This window comes from Pseudorasbora parva, chromosome 25 (assembly GCF_024679245.1).
Source record: "Pseudorasbora parva isolate DD20220531a chromosome 25, ASM2467924v1, whole genome shotgun sequence".
In the NCBI taxonomy this organism is placed as follows: Eukaryota; Metazoa; Chordata; class Actinopteri; order Cypriniformes; family Gobionidae; genus Pseudorasbora; species Pseudorasbora parva.
The window spans coordinates 35,216,601-35,232,221 of record NC_090196.1 but is presented as its reverse complement, the minus strand read 5'-3'; the positions used below and the strand labels follow the sequence as shown (position 1 = coordinate 35,232,221).

At 35.4% G+C, this 15,621-nt stretch overlaps 1 protein-coding gene across 2 annotated transcripts; it reads right to left on the bottom strand.

Annotated features, from left to right (window-relative positions):
• Positions 1-21: 21 nt before the first annotated feature.
• Positions 22-15,367, bottom strand: LOC137065189 (serine/threonine-protein kinase DCLK3-like). 2 transcript variants are annotated; one of them, XM_067436776.1, is made up of 5 exons: positions 15,310-15,367; positions 6,284-6,436; positions 3,181-3,319; positions 1,629-1,736; positions 22-936 (listed from the first exon to the last, which is right to left on the bottom strand). In XM_067436776.1, the coding sequence occupies exons 2-5, from the start codon at positions 6,421-6,423 to the stop codon at positions 571-573; spliced, it is 753 nt and encodes a 250-aa protein (XP_067292877.1). In that variant the 5' UTR covers positions 6,424-6,436; positions 15,310-15,367; the 3' UTR covers positions 22-570. The 2 variants fall into 2 exon arrangements, with proteins under 2 accessions (XP_067292877.1, XP_067292876.1); XM_067436775.1 differs by lacking the exon at positions 15,310-15,367 and adding an exon at positions 8,449-8,571.
• Positions 15,368-15,621: the final 254 nt, after the last annotated feature.

The window sequence follows — 15,621 nt, the reverse complement described above, 5'->3', positions numbered from 1 at the left end:
ACAGAAAGACACTCCCAGAAATACACTACCAACACTTTATTCTTTATTATTACTATTTTTATGGTACAATAATAATAATCAAAACAATGAAATAAGACATGGTGCCTGGGAATTACTTTTAAATACTAAATTCAAAAACGTATATTACAAACTCTTACACAAAACTCTTATATTCCAGCTTCATCTGTATACAGAGATATGATTTGTGTATTTTTCCATCTGCAGTTCTGTTGTGAAATGTAATTTGCTTTATTTTTGAGATCATTATCAACTATCTCACATATATGATGAAAAACACATTTTCAAGAAGTGCACAGCAATGCACCTTGAATACAAAGAAGTCTTTGGTACTTGTATTACAGATGGAAATATTTAGAGTACTGCATGAACGAATACAAACAAAATAATTATCCTAATTTTAATAACATTTATGTCAAATTGCAAAAGTTATAATTATGGAGGAGCTGATCAGAAAACTATGAAAATATTATTTTATAAAATTCAAGGAAAACCCCTCAATTTAAGGGAATCCACAGTGACAATAACCTTAGAGTTACATTTTAACTAGTTTCAGTGTAACAGAGAACGCCCAGCATTTTTAATGTGTTCCATGACGTTCTCCATTGTAGCTCTGTGTCCAGGATTGGTCCTGACCATGTTGGAAACAGGGTTGCAATATGGATTACCAGATAAGCGTGCGCTGACTTCGCGTCCCCTTACCGTTGTAGGGAGTCTTGCTCTGGGTGTGATCAGGAGCTCGGCTATAATTTTGCCCATTGCCCACACATCAGAGCCCTTGTCTCTTTGAAATCCTTGACGAACTTCAGGAGCAGCGTAAAACCGATTGCCTCCTTCATGACCAGAGAAATGGCCATGTCTTTGAAATTTTGCAAGGCCCAAGTCAATAATCACTGCCCGATGAGTGGTGTATTCCACCTGCAAAGAGATGGGAGAAAGCCATTTCTCAAAAAAAATATTTCTGTCTAAATTCAAGTTTATGCATTTGAATTAAATAAAATGTTTCCATTCATTTAGATTATAGTTTTAACATAAACTAGTAAACTTAATGTGACATCTACAGAAGCTCTTATTGAAAATTAACAGAAGTTTAGATGATGAGGATTTATTGAGTTTCATTTGACGTCACCACTACTTGAGGAGTTGTTTAATCCTCCTTTGCTGAGAGCTTCAGAGATTTAATGTCTTTTATCCTCCATTGATTTGATCTAAGTCTGTAGCTGAAGTCAGTTTTGGTGATTCTCTTTCCTTCAGTTATTCTGCTTTTTAACTGCAGGTGTTCATCACTAATGTTCAATCATCACTAACTTATCTCATTAACACTGTTGAAGCACACATGAACACTAGGCAGTGTTTTTTATATCATTGGCATTTTGCTGTGTTTACTACAACAAGTTTATTAGTTTTTTTATGGTAAAACAATGTAATGCAAATGAATGGAAAATATGTAACTTATTTTTTTTTTAAATAACATAACTTGATCCGAGACAAGTTCTGCTAATTATAATGATGTGCTATCAAGTTCCTAACCAAATATTTAAGACTAGCAGGGGCTAGAAGTAAAAATGTTCCATGTTTTCCTGATGTATTCCTACTGAAAATACACTCACCATGACGTTGTCAGGTTTGAGGTCCTGGTGGATGATGTTTTTTCTGTGCATTTCTCTCAGTCCGGAGCACATGCCTTTGATAATTTTGACTATGACTGATCTAGTAAGCTGTTAAAAAAAGAGATAACGCCTTAAGTTAAATTATTAAAGTCACATTATATAAAAAATACCTATGTTATGCTTGGCTATAAAAAAACGATGTATTTATACACTGTAAACCTAACGCTCAACATAATGAATTGGTTTGAATATAGCCAACTCAAATTAAACAAATTAACTTTTATGAGTATTTAGAACTATACTTTTGCAAGATTAACGTTAAGTGGGAAATGTAGTCGAGCTTATTGTTTTATTATTCTAGCTTAAAAGAGTTTCTGTTATGCAGTTTTTTTTTTTTTGTAGGGTTTCCATCATTTGATAAGTGGGGCATGATCTTAGTTTGAGAACAGATATATGTTGTGTTATATTTTTGTCCTCGTTCAGCAAGTGCTGGAAAAATTCCTTCCGTGGAATGTCTTTGGAAAATCTTTGGAATGTTTGACCAGAGGCTAAAGACTACAGCCAGCAGAGGGAGCTATTTCCGCATGTTTTCAACCCGCACATGGGGATGGAGATCACACTCACAGCTCAGCTCACGGCTGCAGGCATTAATTTAAACGAATGCTAAGCAGTGTAAGTGTTTTACATTTACATTTATGCATTTGGCAGATGCTTTTATCCAAAGCGACTTACATTGTATTCAAGCTACACATTTTTTACATTATTGTAAGTTCTTGCTTTCCCTGGGTATCGAACCCATGACTTTGGCGTTGCTAGCGTCATGCTCTACTGGCTGAGCTACAGGAAAGCGTTTTAACTTCTCAAATTAATTTCTATGAAAGTTAAGATATTTAGCATGCCAAATATATATATATATATATATATATATATATATATATATATATATATATATATATATATATATATATATATATATATCACAGGCGTCAGCAACTCATCTGCGATTCTCTCGGATCACATCTTTGATCATTCGCACTGCGTGATTTTCATTCGCATACACAATCACTGATTTACCTCTGATTTGGGGCATTTGCTAGCAATTTCACAAAAACAAGTCAAAATTAAGGCTAAAATCGGGCAGTGTGAACTGGGCATTACTCAAATATTTCAGGTTTAGAGCAATTAAAATGTTTGATTACAAAATACAAATCTGCAAATTCTTACTTAAACTTTACATTTCTTAGCTTCTTAGAGTTTTTTTAGTTTTGCCAACTTATTCAGGTTTACTGTACAGGACTTACTGTAATATAATTCAAATGTATAAAATCTATACTTAATGTCTTCATTTTAATTAACCTTTTGGTTATTTTCGGATTATTAGTTTTTTATAGTTTTTCTTTTTAATATTATTTTGACGATTTCTGAAGCAAACATTTGTATAAATTGGTCAAATAAATCAAAGAACAGATAGCAAAAGTTGCAAAAAAGTGTAGTTTTTCTTTTTTTTAATGTAAAACACAAACTTGTTTTGATATATGACTTAGAACAGTACCTGTATAGATGTGTGGGATGTAAACATAACTTTTTCCAGATCCTTTCCATTAATATATTCCAGAGGAATGTTCCACTTGAGCTCTTTATCTAGCCAAGGATCGCAAATGAGTTTCACCACATGTGGATGAGAAATTGATCTGAGATTGAAATATAAAATGTAAGCAATCCAGTATATGACTTGAAAAAAAACACATTTTTAATTTGAAAGCCACGTTTCTAGCATTTAAAAAATATATCTAAATTACGGCACATGCTTTCAATGTAAAATGCCAAACATGTAAGTTAATGCATTCATGACCTCAAGGCTATATTATTATAATGCTGTACTGGGTGGTTGCCCTGCTCGCTTAATAAACAGCTGGAGAAGGTTGATGGTTCCTCCTGACAGGGTTCTTGCAGGTTTCAGTAAGTTAAATTTAAGACCTTTTTAAGACCTTTTAAGACCATTATGAGTGAAATTTAAGACCAACACGACGCATTACTAAAAGCATTATAAATGATCTCAGAAACTCTCAAACATTCTATTTTTATTGATTCAGTTATAGAAACATTAAATAAACTCAGAAACTGATATCAAAATACTGAGTCCGATATTTTCGCATGCGGTTTTTCGTATTCCGAAAAATTCGTTACGCACAGAGATCTTGCACACTGAGTCCGATGCGTATTAATGAATGCGTCACGGGGATAAAAACGCAAAACAAGACAAAGTGACGTCTAGTGAGGATAATTTGTTTGTCCTGAGGAGATGTGGAGAGACTCCTGTGATCGCGTAGAGTTTCCCCTCCTTATCAAGCGGGATCAAGACCGACCGATTAAAAGTGTCAGTTTGATGCTTTGCTAGCGATACTGGAGACACATATTAAAAAGAAGACCACTAATTTCCGTGAATCAATTGATCCCGAACACCTGGCAGTATGTCTATGGATCCGATCACACACACACACACACACACACACACAGAGCTTTACAGAGACTTGATGTGCTATAATTATAGCTGTGATATAATAATATTATTTGTGGTATTTTTGCTAGAATAATAATTTACGCACTTCCAAAAATAAATTCGACCTCACGTTATGTCAATCACGCTTGCACACTGCCTCCGAAACTTTCGTCCGTCAAAATTTTTTTTGGAACAGGTTCGATTTTCTGCGTTTTCGCATCCGTAAAAACGCATTTTGAGACGTTTTGACAACTCAGAGCCACCATACATATTATTCTAGCAAAAATGCTACAAATATTATTATATCACAGCTATAATTATAGCACATCAAGTCTCCCCTTACGAAAGGAAAATATATTTACCAATATATTTTCTTGAAATATATTTTAATATATGGAATAATATATTGATGGCATTATAAAATATATTATATATTCATGCAATATATTGGAAAATATACAAATGATGGCCGCTTTCAATATATTGCAATATTTCGGAAAATATAAATATTAAATCCCATAACGTTATATGTGAATATATTGCATGATATTTTCAAATATATTGCAATATATTTTTGTTTCGTAAGGGTCTGTAAAGCTCTGTCTGTCTGTGTGTGTATGTGATCGGATCCATAGACATACTGCCAGGTGTTCGGGATCAATTGATTCACAGAAATTAGTAGTCTTCTTTTAAATATATCTCCAGTATCGCTAGCAAAGCATCAAACTGAGCCACTGAAACTGCAACTTTGAATCGGTCGATCTGGATAATCCCGCTTGATAGGGAAACTCTCCTCTCTACGCGATCACAGGAGTAACGTTAGATGAACCCAATATCTCCTCAGGACAAACAAATCATCCTCACTAGACGTCACTTTGTCTTGTTTTGCGGTTTTTTCCGTAACACATTCATTAATACGCATCGGACTCAGTGTGCAAGGTCTGTGCGTGACGAGTTTTTCGGATCACGAATACGAAAAAACGCATGCGAAAATATCGGACTCAGTGTGCAAAGACCCATGTTCTTTGAAAACGCGCATAGACACAAGTGCATACAAAACAACCAACCTATGATAGGGGCGGATCTACGGTTGGGCCTGAGATTGACAGCTGCCCACCCAGTCAGATCAAATACATCAGAATACATTACGCTTAACCCTATTAGAATGTGAGTGTTGGCGCCAGCATATTAAAGCGCTTTTTGACCGTAAATCCTCAACATTTGGCGCGCTTAAAAAAATCCTTAAAGACAAATAGCGCTTTTTGCCAAAATATGGTTTATTACGGTAATTTCTTGCTTTCCGTTTGCCAATCGCAGCTTTCTGAAAAGCTGAAGGAAAAGTGTAAGGAGTAAAAATGCATGAAGCAGTCGGGTAAAGAAAACTAAAAGGTTTTGTTTCTGAACGGAAGTAAAAGTTTTAAGACTTTGGTAAATTAAATTTAAGACCTAGGATGAAAATCTGGGCGTTTTTAAGACTTTTTAAGGCCTTAAATGTAACTTTCTGAATTTAAGACTTTTTAAGACCCCGCGGGAACCCTGTCCTGAGGAAAGGGAAACCCTGAAAGTGCATCCCAGGGAGGCAACACGATTCTGGGGCAGTAATAAAGCAAAACACACCCTAGAGGAACTCCAGCTAGTCCAAAACGCAGCAGCTCGAGCTCTTACTAGAACCAGGAAGTATGACCATATTAGCCTGATTCTGTCAAAACTGCACTGGCTCCCAATTAAACATCACATACATTTTAAAATCGTACTAATTACTTACAAAGCACTAAATGGTTTAGCTCCAGTACTTAAGCGAGCTCTTAACACATTATACTCCATCACGTCTATTGCGGTCTCTAAACTCTGGCCAGTTGATCATACCTACAATATCTAAATCAACTGCAGGCGGTCGATCCTTTTCCTATTTAGCTCCTAAAACTCTGGAACAGTCTTCCTATTATTGTTCAGGAAGCAGAAACACTCTGTCAGCTTAAATCAAGACTAAAAACACTCTAACACATCTCTAAAAACACATCTCTAACGCTAACAGTGACAATATCTTCAACTACAGGTTCAAAGCTCTGAACAATTACTTAATCACTGTACAGTCAACATAAATCTGACATTTCAGTATTTAGTCAACAGTATTGTAGATGCTTTTTTTACTTACTGATATGCTCTCCTCTCTCTGTCAATGTCTTCCTTTGACAAAAACGAAGAAGGCACTTTCTTAAGAGCACTCTCTCTACCATGTATTGTTACATGGTACACCTTTCCAAAAAATCCTTGATCTTGAGTGTGAAGAGCCATCTTGAGTCAATTTCTTTGAGGAAAAGAATATATAATATTGTTAACACTGAAGCCCACGATTATAATGAATTATAGCCCCCTTTATTCTTATTAACAAGGTAAGCATTACTATTTTATAAGCATGTTTATAAAGACACATTAAAGGGTTAGTTCCCCCAAAAATGAAAATTAGCCCATAATTTACATACTCTCAAGTAATCCTAGGTATATATGATATTCTTCTTTCAGATGAATAAAAGTTGAGTTATATTAAAAAAGTACTGGCTCTTCCAAGCTTTATAATGGAATTGACTGTTGCTCTGTTTTTTAAAATATTTAAAACTTTTTGAATTAAATTTCCGGCCTATCGCCCTCCGTGGAAAAGTGTTGAAAGTGCCTTTTTGCGGTTCGCAGATGCATACGCAACGTCTGACAAGCGTAACTGGAGCATAAGCCTTTGAACTGCAGAGGCACTTTATAAAGTAAAGTTTTGGCCGATTGCCTTCCGCATTCAGTTTAAAGAAAAAGCGAATACGGAAGGCGATCGGCCGAAATTTTACTTTATAAAGTTTTAAATATGCCTAATGTTACTGAATGAAATGTGGACCCAGGACGAGCTACATGACTGTGCAAGCATTAGGAGTGTTAATGGACTCGATCTCCTCCATCTGTGTTTGATCGTCGCTCTGAATCTGATCTGGAAACAGACTTTCACAAAAATGTGATTTTCTCAGCTTTTTGTTCAAAATTTTGCTTTTTTATGAAACCTACCCATATTCAAGTGTTGATAAAAAAATTAAGGCATGAAGCTAGAATAAAACAGTTTTTTGTTTAAAAGAAGAGGGTCAGCTCTTTATTTTGATATACTGCATGCTCAGATATTCATTAAAGAAACTATTCTATGGGCTATTACATTTTTGGGAAAATTGTCAAAAACCCTGGCGGTGGCTGGCAACTTTTTTTAAAAACGCTGGCGGGGAAAGAGTTAATAAGAATTTTTACAGGCTTTTATTGGTTGAGAATGAGCAGGACTCTTGAAGGAAGAGTACCACATCCTCTTGTACCCCTGTTTGAAGAATTCATCTTCCAGAACCTGGTAGTACGTTTTGGGAGTTAATTTTTAGTCCATCTTCTATGCTGAAGTACGTTTTGCAGAGCTGGACTAAAAATTTACTTCCAAAACTTACTGGCCTGTTTATATCAGACTCTGCGCACCCAATGAGAATTTCACTCTCCAATGGTTATGCGTTAACTGCAATGTCTAGTATTGTATCCTTCTCATGGGCATTCATTTTTTAAATTAAATAAAGCACTCTGCGTTAGTTTACACAGCTCTGCTATCAGCTTTTTGGAAAAATTCCAACCTCGCTCATATCAGCAGATCTGATTCCTTTGCACTCAATTGGCAACTCTCAAACAGGGGACCTTACTCAGCGAAGCTTCAGATCAATCTTCCTGCTTGGCTGCTTCTGCTTCACATTGCTTTGCAACCCACCTCCACCCCAGCGTTTCCTTAAAGGGTGTTTAACTTACACACTGTCATTCTCTTGTCGTTGATCTATACTCTGTTTTAAATTGGGGACTTCACTGCCCTCCCAGTTTAAAAAATGGGAGGTTGTCCCCAGAATCTGCTACTGTTTCCTGTATTGGCTCAGTTCATGAAAGGATGGTGAATTTAGAACAGAGCCCTATCGCTAAATGTAATTTTTTAACTAAAAGTTGACTAAAAGTTTGCCTATGGTGTTTTTGACTTATCTTTTTAGGCTCATTTTATCTGTAAAAGAAAACGTGCCTAATAATTCTGCACATCTGAAAATAAGGTGTTTCTCTTTTCCAGCCTTTGTGAACAATTTTATATAACTTATAACTGATTAAATACAAAGTAATCGTAGTTATTAAGATTAAAGTGGTTTTCAATTAGAAAAATGTGCCTGAAAAAAATATGATCAGAAAATCAGCATACTAAATAATTATGCACGATATATATATCCCAACTAAAGCAAACACTGATCACCATAATGGTTATCTAAACCATAAAGTACTCACCTGCCCACAGGTTAAAGTTCTTCAGGAGAGAGCTCTATAATCTAGCCTTAAACTGTAATATTGGGGTGTCAAGTGTCCTTTACGCTTAATGCTTAGAGCATATGAAGTGTGTTTTCACTTAAGTCTATTTATACTCCTCTATGATTCTGTTTCTGTAAATCATCCACTGGATGTCCTTCAATTTCCGCCTACACGGTTTTCTTTGTAAATAGTTAGATAGACAGAATGATAGATAACATTTCCTGTGTTTGATTCAGAAAGCATTTCGACCAGTACAATCACTACAAGGGATATAATCGAAATAATATAAACTTATATGACGTCTGACACATTTTCCTAGAATATGTCTGTACAAACAAAGTCTACACATATGAAAGAATCAATACACAGACAAAAAAAACTAAGAATGATGGCTTATTAAAAAATGGCTTATTAAACATGAGATTGTGTTGTTGGCAATGCCTTCGGCTCTTGTAATAAACTGCTTGTGACAGCAAGTCTTTGTATTTGTAGAGGTAATTTCACCTTTCAACTTAAATCCTTTTTTATCTCCTCAAGTGAGAAACCTGGGACTTGTAACTGACAACCACCTGAAATTCAACAAACAAATTAGCTCTGTTGTAGGCTCAAGATTTTCTATATTCATTCGCTTTCCAAAATTAAATCTTTTCTCTCTGAAGACTCTCTAAATGTTTCCATCCGTGACCTCATTACATCTCGGCTGGACTATTGCAACTCACTCTATAACGGCATCTCTAAGACCCAAATCTCTTGGCTACAACGGGTTCAAAATGCTGCGGCTAGGTTCCTAACGAGACAAAAAATTTGATCATGTCACACCACATCTGAGATCTTTACATTGGTTGCCTATCCAGTTCAGCACTGAGTTTAAAATATAACTACTAGTTTAAAAATCATTAAACAACCTGGCACCTCTCTATCTGACTAATCTAATACACCTGTATACTCCTGTGAGAGAACAGCAAAGTCCTTCTTAAGATCCCCAGAGCTCGCCTAAAGACAAGCTTAAACATGCTTTAGAAATAAACCTGAACTTGAACTTAAACTTGAACATTTCATACCCAATGGCAATTCAAAGGGCTTTACATAGAAATTAATTAAATAGTGATAACATATGTATGAGTAGTAAAAATACCATGTGTAAGAATTAAAAATTAAAGGAGGACAATTAAAACAGGTCTGAAATAGAAATAAAACATCCTTCAGTTTAGTCTACATACATGTACCATCTTAATTAAATCACCTCTCATTCATTTCTTTCTCAAACACGTTCAAAACATCCATTTCAATCACTATTCCAGGATTTTTACTCAGGAACCTTCTTGTTAAACCCATTTTCCCTCATCATATCCTCCACAAATTTACACATACTCAAACCTTTGAATTAAAGCCTCCGCTAAATGAATAAATGTGATTGCTAATGAAACTGATGGTTTTTGAATGGACCATACCAATGATAAAATAAAAGGCAATCCTGAAAAAGTGCATCATCACCCTTAATCAGGATTTACTGATTAATAATAATAAAAATATTCTACTTATATTGATGACAACACAACACACACCAATCTCTGGTGAGGCTAAAGTATTTATTTGAATTAAGTTTAATGGTAATAAAGACCTAAAGGCTCATTTCTGTATAGGTCACACACTGTGATATTCTCATCACATTTAAAAAAAATAAAAAAAATGACGTGTGCACTTTCCACTGTTCTATCTCAGGAAAGAGGAGAGATGTCATTCACAGAGAGCAAGTTGCCCTGAAAACACTGAGAACATTATCAAAGTCCAGATAATGGAACAAAATTAATAAGCAATGTTATATTGTTTTTAACATCGGTTGTGAGATATAGAGCTCCCAACACTACAAAATGTTAGAGCAAATTCCACATTTCAGATGCATTTATTGCTGTCCTCTTTTGATGTTTTTAGTAAAATGGGTGAACCTGAACCAAACTCAACTATAAATTCACTCATCGGGAACTAATATTATGACATAAGAAGATAATATAGGAAATGTTAATGCTTGTACATTTAAATGACATAACATTTTAACCCACAGTATGAATAACTATTACTTCCTGATAAATACTTCCTGCTTAGCTACTAGGCAAGGCAAGGCAAGTTTATTTATATAGCACATTTCATACACAATGGCAAATCAAAGTGCTTTACATAGAAAGGAATTAAAATAGGGATTAAAAATGCATAAGAAAAAGAATACAATGTAAAGAAAATAAAAAATAATAGAATGACGATAACCAAAGAAAATAACAAAGATAAACTAAAACAGTTATAACAGTTTTACTACTATTATACTACTATTCGAACGCTCTTGCTTACCGCCCCGTGCTTTGCTCTATCGCTTCTATATTTTATCTCATAAATTCAACTTCAGCAAATCAGCTCAGGTGCTCAAACGACAAAGCTTGACTTCAATGATAAAATTATAAAGTCTGGTGACTGGATTACTACAAAAAAAGCGGAATATTTCATCTGACCAGCCTCCCACTGCCATCAGTTTACATTCCGGAAGGGAAAACACAGCTGCCTACATTCAAAAGGATAAGAAAATGCCTCTTCTAGCTAAGGAATCTTCTTGCTGCACAAACTGCCACAGACTTTTACAAAAGATTGCAGTTCTTGAAACAAAGTTATTTGCGGAACCACCAAAACAGACGAATCACACAGCAGAGCTTCATCATGAAGGCCATCTGCACACAACCGGTGTGTCCAATAAATTTAGTTTTACTCAGCAGGTAGAGAACCAAGTAACCGATCAACACACTACTCAATGGAATAAAACAGAATAAAGCCTGTGGGCCCAGCTCGACCTCCCCTCCTCCTGTGAGATTTCTTCAGTCACAACGCCAGGGCCCACACCCTCCTCCATCTGTTGTAGATGAACCAAAAACAACTGATTCCAGCTCTCAGTGATGTGTGTCGGGTCCCCGCTATGATAACAGTAACTTTATCAAATGTTTACAGAACCAGTGCGGCTGTCTCTTTCTCTATTTCTTTTCTGTTACGTGAAAGAAAGTCTAAGGCCTTGTTAGATCATATAGCAAACCCATCTAATCTCCGGCCTGTTACTTGTCAAACTAAGATTAATGTGGGGGAAAATGTATACTGTTAAGTTAGCACTTTTAAACATCTGTTCACTTAAAAACAATTAATTTCTAGTTAACGACTTAAAAATAATGCTTATCATTGTTTACAGGCCTCCGAAATACTCTCCAGCCTTCATTAAGGACTTTACAGAACTGTTATCAACAATTTCCTCAGAGTTTGACTGTTTTGCTATTGCTGAGGATTTTAAAATTAACATAGACAATGCTGACTACGATGAAGATACGAATTATAAAGGAATGATGCAGAACTTTGTGGACTGGTGTCGGTCAAACCACCTCCTTATCATTTACATTTACATTTATGCATTTGGCAGACGCTTTTATCCAAAGTGACTTACATTGCATTAAGGAACGCATTTTTTTTTACATTTTTGTCAGTTCAGTTCAGTTCAGGAAAGACCAATGTTAGCATTAACTATGTATGGGCTATTTTAGTTGTATGTTTTTATCTTAGAGTGCGATACTGCTATTTTTATTATTGTATTATTGTACCATTTTCCCCACTGCGGGACAAATAAACACCCTAGTCATATTAAAATTGATTTAATTTAGATAGTTGGCTTCTCTTAGTATCTCTTAACTTTAAATATTAGTTCCTCCGTGGGACCCAGAGTCGCTCAGAGGATAATGCTCGCGATTAATTACATTACCTCACAGACACAAATTAGCCAGTTCTGATATTACAGAGGATTGCAGAGTGAACTATATATATATATAATTGTGAAAAACTTTTTGTAATTCTCTCTGAGGCTGATTTGCTAAGTAAAATACCCAAGTATCTAACAACCTGTTTATTTAAGACAGACATGTATCATCTATTTGGTTTATGGTCATAATCTTATCTTAGACTGATTTACAGACAGATCTGACGCATCACAAAACAACTGAAGTGCCCCTAAAGAGTAACTGGGACCTGATCTTTTTTTCTTGAGAAATAAACATGCGTCATCAGCAGGTTGAGCAGTAGTGTGTATATTTGGGAGCAATGTACCTTGTAAAGATTTAAAGTTACAGCAAATAAAAATTAAAATGGAGAAATAGGGCTTTCCTGTCCAATACCTGTACTTCTTTGGAAAACCAAATGAGACGATGTATGGCCGGATATAGAAACATCCTCCTCCAGGTGCAGGGCTTGCAGGTTCACCACCTGATCTCTGAAAGGAGTGGTGGGAACCTTAGTTACGTATCCAGGCCGGGGTCTCAAAATCATGTGATAGTTAGCCAGCCCGAATTACAGGCACACTTCGTCAACCAAAAATGCCTGCAGGTCCCTTACCCTCTTAATGAAGGCCAAAGCAGTCAGGAGCGCTGCCTTAGTTTTTTACTATGGTTTTTTTTACTTTTTGGTTAAACCATGGTTACTACAAAAAAAAAACAAAAAAAAAAAACGGTTATTTTTCGAAAGGGTTTCTAAAGAGGTATTTATGCTCCACTGACTGCAATGGTTTGAAGGGGGCCTTCTGCAGTGCGGATAGAACCAGTGTGAGGTCCTAAGAGGGCATCTGTAGAGGACGGGGAGGATTTAATCTTCTCACACCTTTTTTCTCTCTGATACTGATGTCCTAATTACAGTACCCAAGTATCTAACAACCTTTTTATTCCAGACAGACATGTATCATCAAATTGGTTTATGATCATAATCATAGCTCAGACTGATTTACAGACAGAACTGACGCATCATAAAACAATTGAAGTGCCTCTATACCCGGGACCTGATCTATATTCTTCAGAAATCAGGAAGTTGAGTAATAGTTTAAGTGAAATCTCCTACGTTAATTCTGTTTATTTGGGAGCAGTGTACAGTATAAATATTTAAAGTTACAGCTAATAAAAATGAATAAAAAGGGGCATCCCTGTCTAATCCCTCTTTAGAAGATGTACCTACTGCCAGATAAAGAAACATTACTTGAAATATAATTATAAAATGAGTGCATCATATTTGTAAAGGTTGGGCCAAAGCCAAACTGACATAGGGTCTGAGCTTCCTTCATACCAGATCTGAAAAATTGAAAGGCAAACTAATAATCTTTACATTTGGCGGCAGTTATCTAAGTGCAAAATGTCTTCATTAGGTTCTGGAAGTCGTGTAAATACTCCCTGTTTGTCCATTAGTTGCACACTCATTAAACACATTCTCTAATATCTTCCCAAAAAACTCAACAGGGAAACCATCAGATCCTGGGCTTTTGTTAGGAGGGGTTTTTAATAATATCATTTTGTTATTTTAGTTACATCTCCTCACACAGATTTTTATATTTTATATTTATTGTGAATAAAAGGAAAGATATAAATTTGATTAAAGTTTCAAAAAACTTTAAGTTTGCATGTTTTTTAGTTTTTGTTTTGTTTTTAAAGTATGCACAATATTTCTGTGTGTGTGTGTGTATTATGCATTTAATACCTAAACAATAAATAGAATTATGTAACAGAGAGGTATTTAATTTTATAAAATCTTTGAGCACAAGACAAGTAATTCCTTCAGGCTCTTTATTCAATACCTTCTACACACCTATACACACACACACGTCTTCTATCTGAGATTACCCCGCACCACCTCAATACTTAAACATTACACTATCCCCATGTGTTCAAACTATGAAACACCACAATTCCACAAGGTTTAGGAGTGTGTTAATGGTTAAGTGAGGGTTAGGGTTAAACTTAACCCTTTAGTTCTTAAAATGAAATGTAATAAACCCTTAGAATTACCTTCAACTTTTGGTTCTTGAACATGCGTGAGCGTTGCACTACCAAAACAGCCTGAATCAGATGGATTACTTTATCTTTCAATGAATGGATATAAGTGAGAAGAGAAAACTAAAAACATATATACGTATTTATGTGTTTTCCCAAGATGAACGGAAGAAACATGAGGGTAAATTATGGTAGAACTTCTCTATATCTATTTCCTCATCAATTATTCCCTTAGTTGAGAGGAATTAATCCCTTAAGTCTCATACTTTAGGAAAAAAAACGTAAGGTGTTTTACGCAACCAGACACAGGCTCTCAGTCGCCGCTCTAATTCATCCCAACTGATGGGGTCAAAAGTAACAATCTGCATCTTATGTTCAAAGTGAAATTATACTGTCATTCTGCATTTGTAGAACATACCCCCTGCTATTGATAGGCCACACTAGTGAGTTATTGACCAGAGCAAATATATCTCTGTCTAAAACATTTTCTTTTAAAATTACGTTTTTCTGAAAAGTTGTACTTTCACCCCTACTCTCCCCTACACGTCTCGCGGAGATAGACATAATCATTAATTTTCACAGAGCTGTAATTAATTCAATGTTTATTAGAAAACATTGAATTTTTATATAATGTTAAATGTGATAAAACAGATGTTAATATAATTTAAGGAGTTTTAAACGAGTCGGTCTTGTTTATATACAGTGATAGCCTATATGCTGGAGCAACAACTCGGCGAGAGAACGGCTGAACGCGGCAGAGTAAACAGAGAGAGAAATAAGTTCGGCGCTTTCCAACATGCTCTCATTCATGGCTGTTTTATTTCATTCATGTGAACTTATGTCTCTATTGTGACATGACGGATTTTGTAGAGTAGAGTTCGTCTCTACTTAGCACCAGGTTTAAACTACATAACTATACATATCATCTCATAACATTTTATTTGTGCATATCTCAATTGTGCATTACTGTTATGTTAAACAAAGTTGATTAATTAAGGGATGCAGGTTATTTTACCTTTGAACACCGCTGTTGACTCATCTCCCCTCAGACTCAGTCCTTTAATGGTGCATATGCAATTCTCAAAACGTCCACAAGATGGTGCCATTTATCAGAAAATCCGATATTACTAAACCGTTACCCGATTGCTTAAATTGATTGGGAAAATGCTTAAATATCGGGAAAAATACTGGGAATCTGATATATCGGCCGATCACTACAAATGAGTGCATAAAGTCATCAAAAATGAAGTATTTAAACACAATTATTAAACATAAAATGAGCGGGGAAACTGCAAATGGTCCAGTTTTTGAAAAAAAAAAAAAGAAC

Excerpts from the sequence above, each read along its gene's own strand:
- LOC137065189 (XM_067436776.1), bottom strand. The coding sequence starts at position 6,423 with ATGGCTCTTCACACTCAAGATCAAGGATTTTTTGGAAAGGTGTACCAT. Across the intron at positions 1,737-3,180 it reads CATCCCACACATCTATACAG|CTTACTAGATCAGTCATAGT; the intron begins GTACTGTTCTAA and ends TTTTTTTAACAG. Across the intron at positions 937-1,628 it reads TCAAACCTGACAACGTCATG|GTGGAATACACCACTCATCG; the intron begins GTGAGTGTATTT and ends ATCTCTTTGCAG.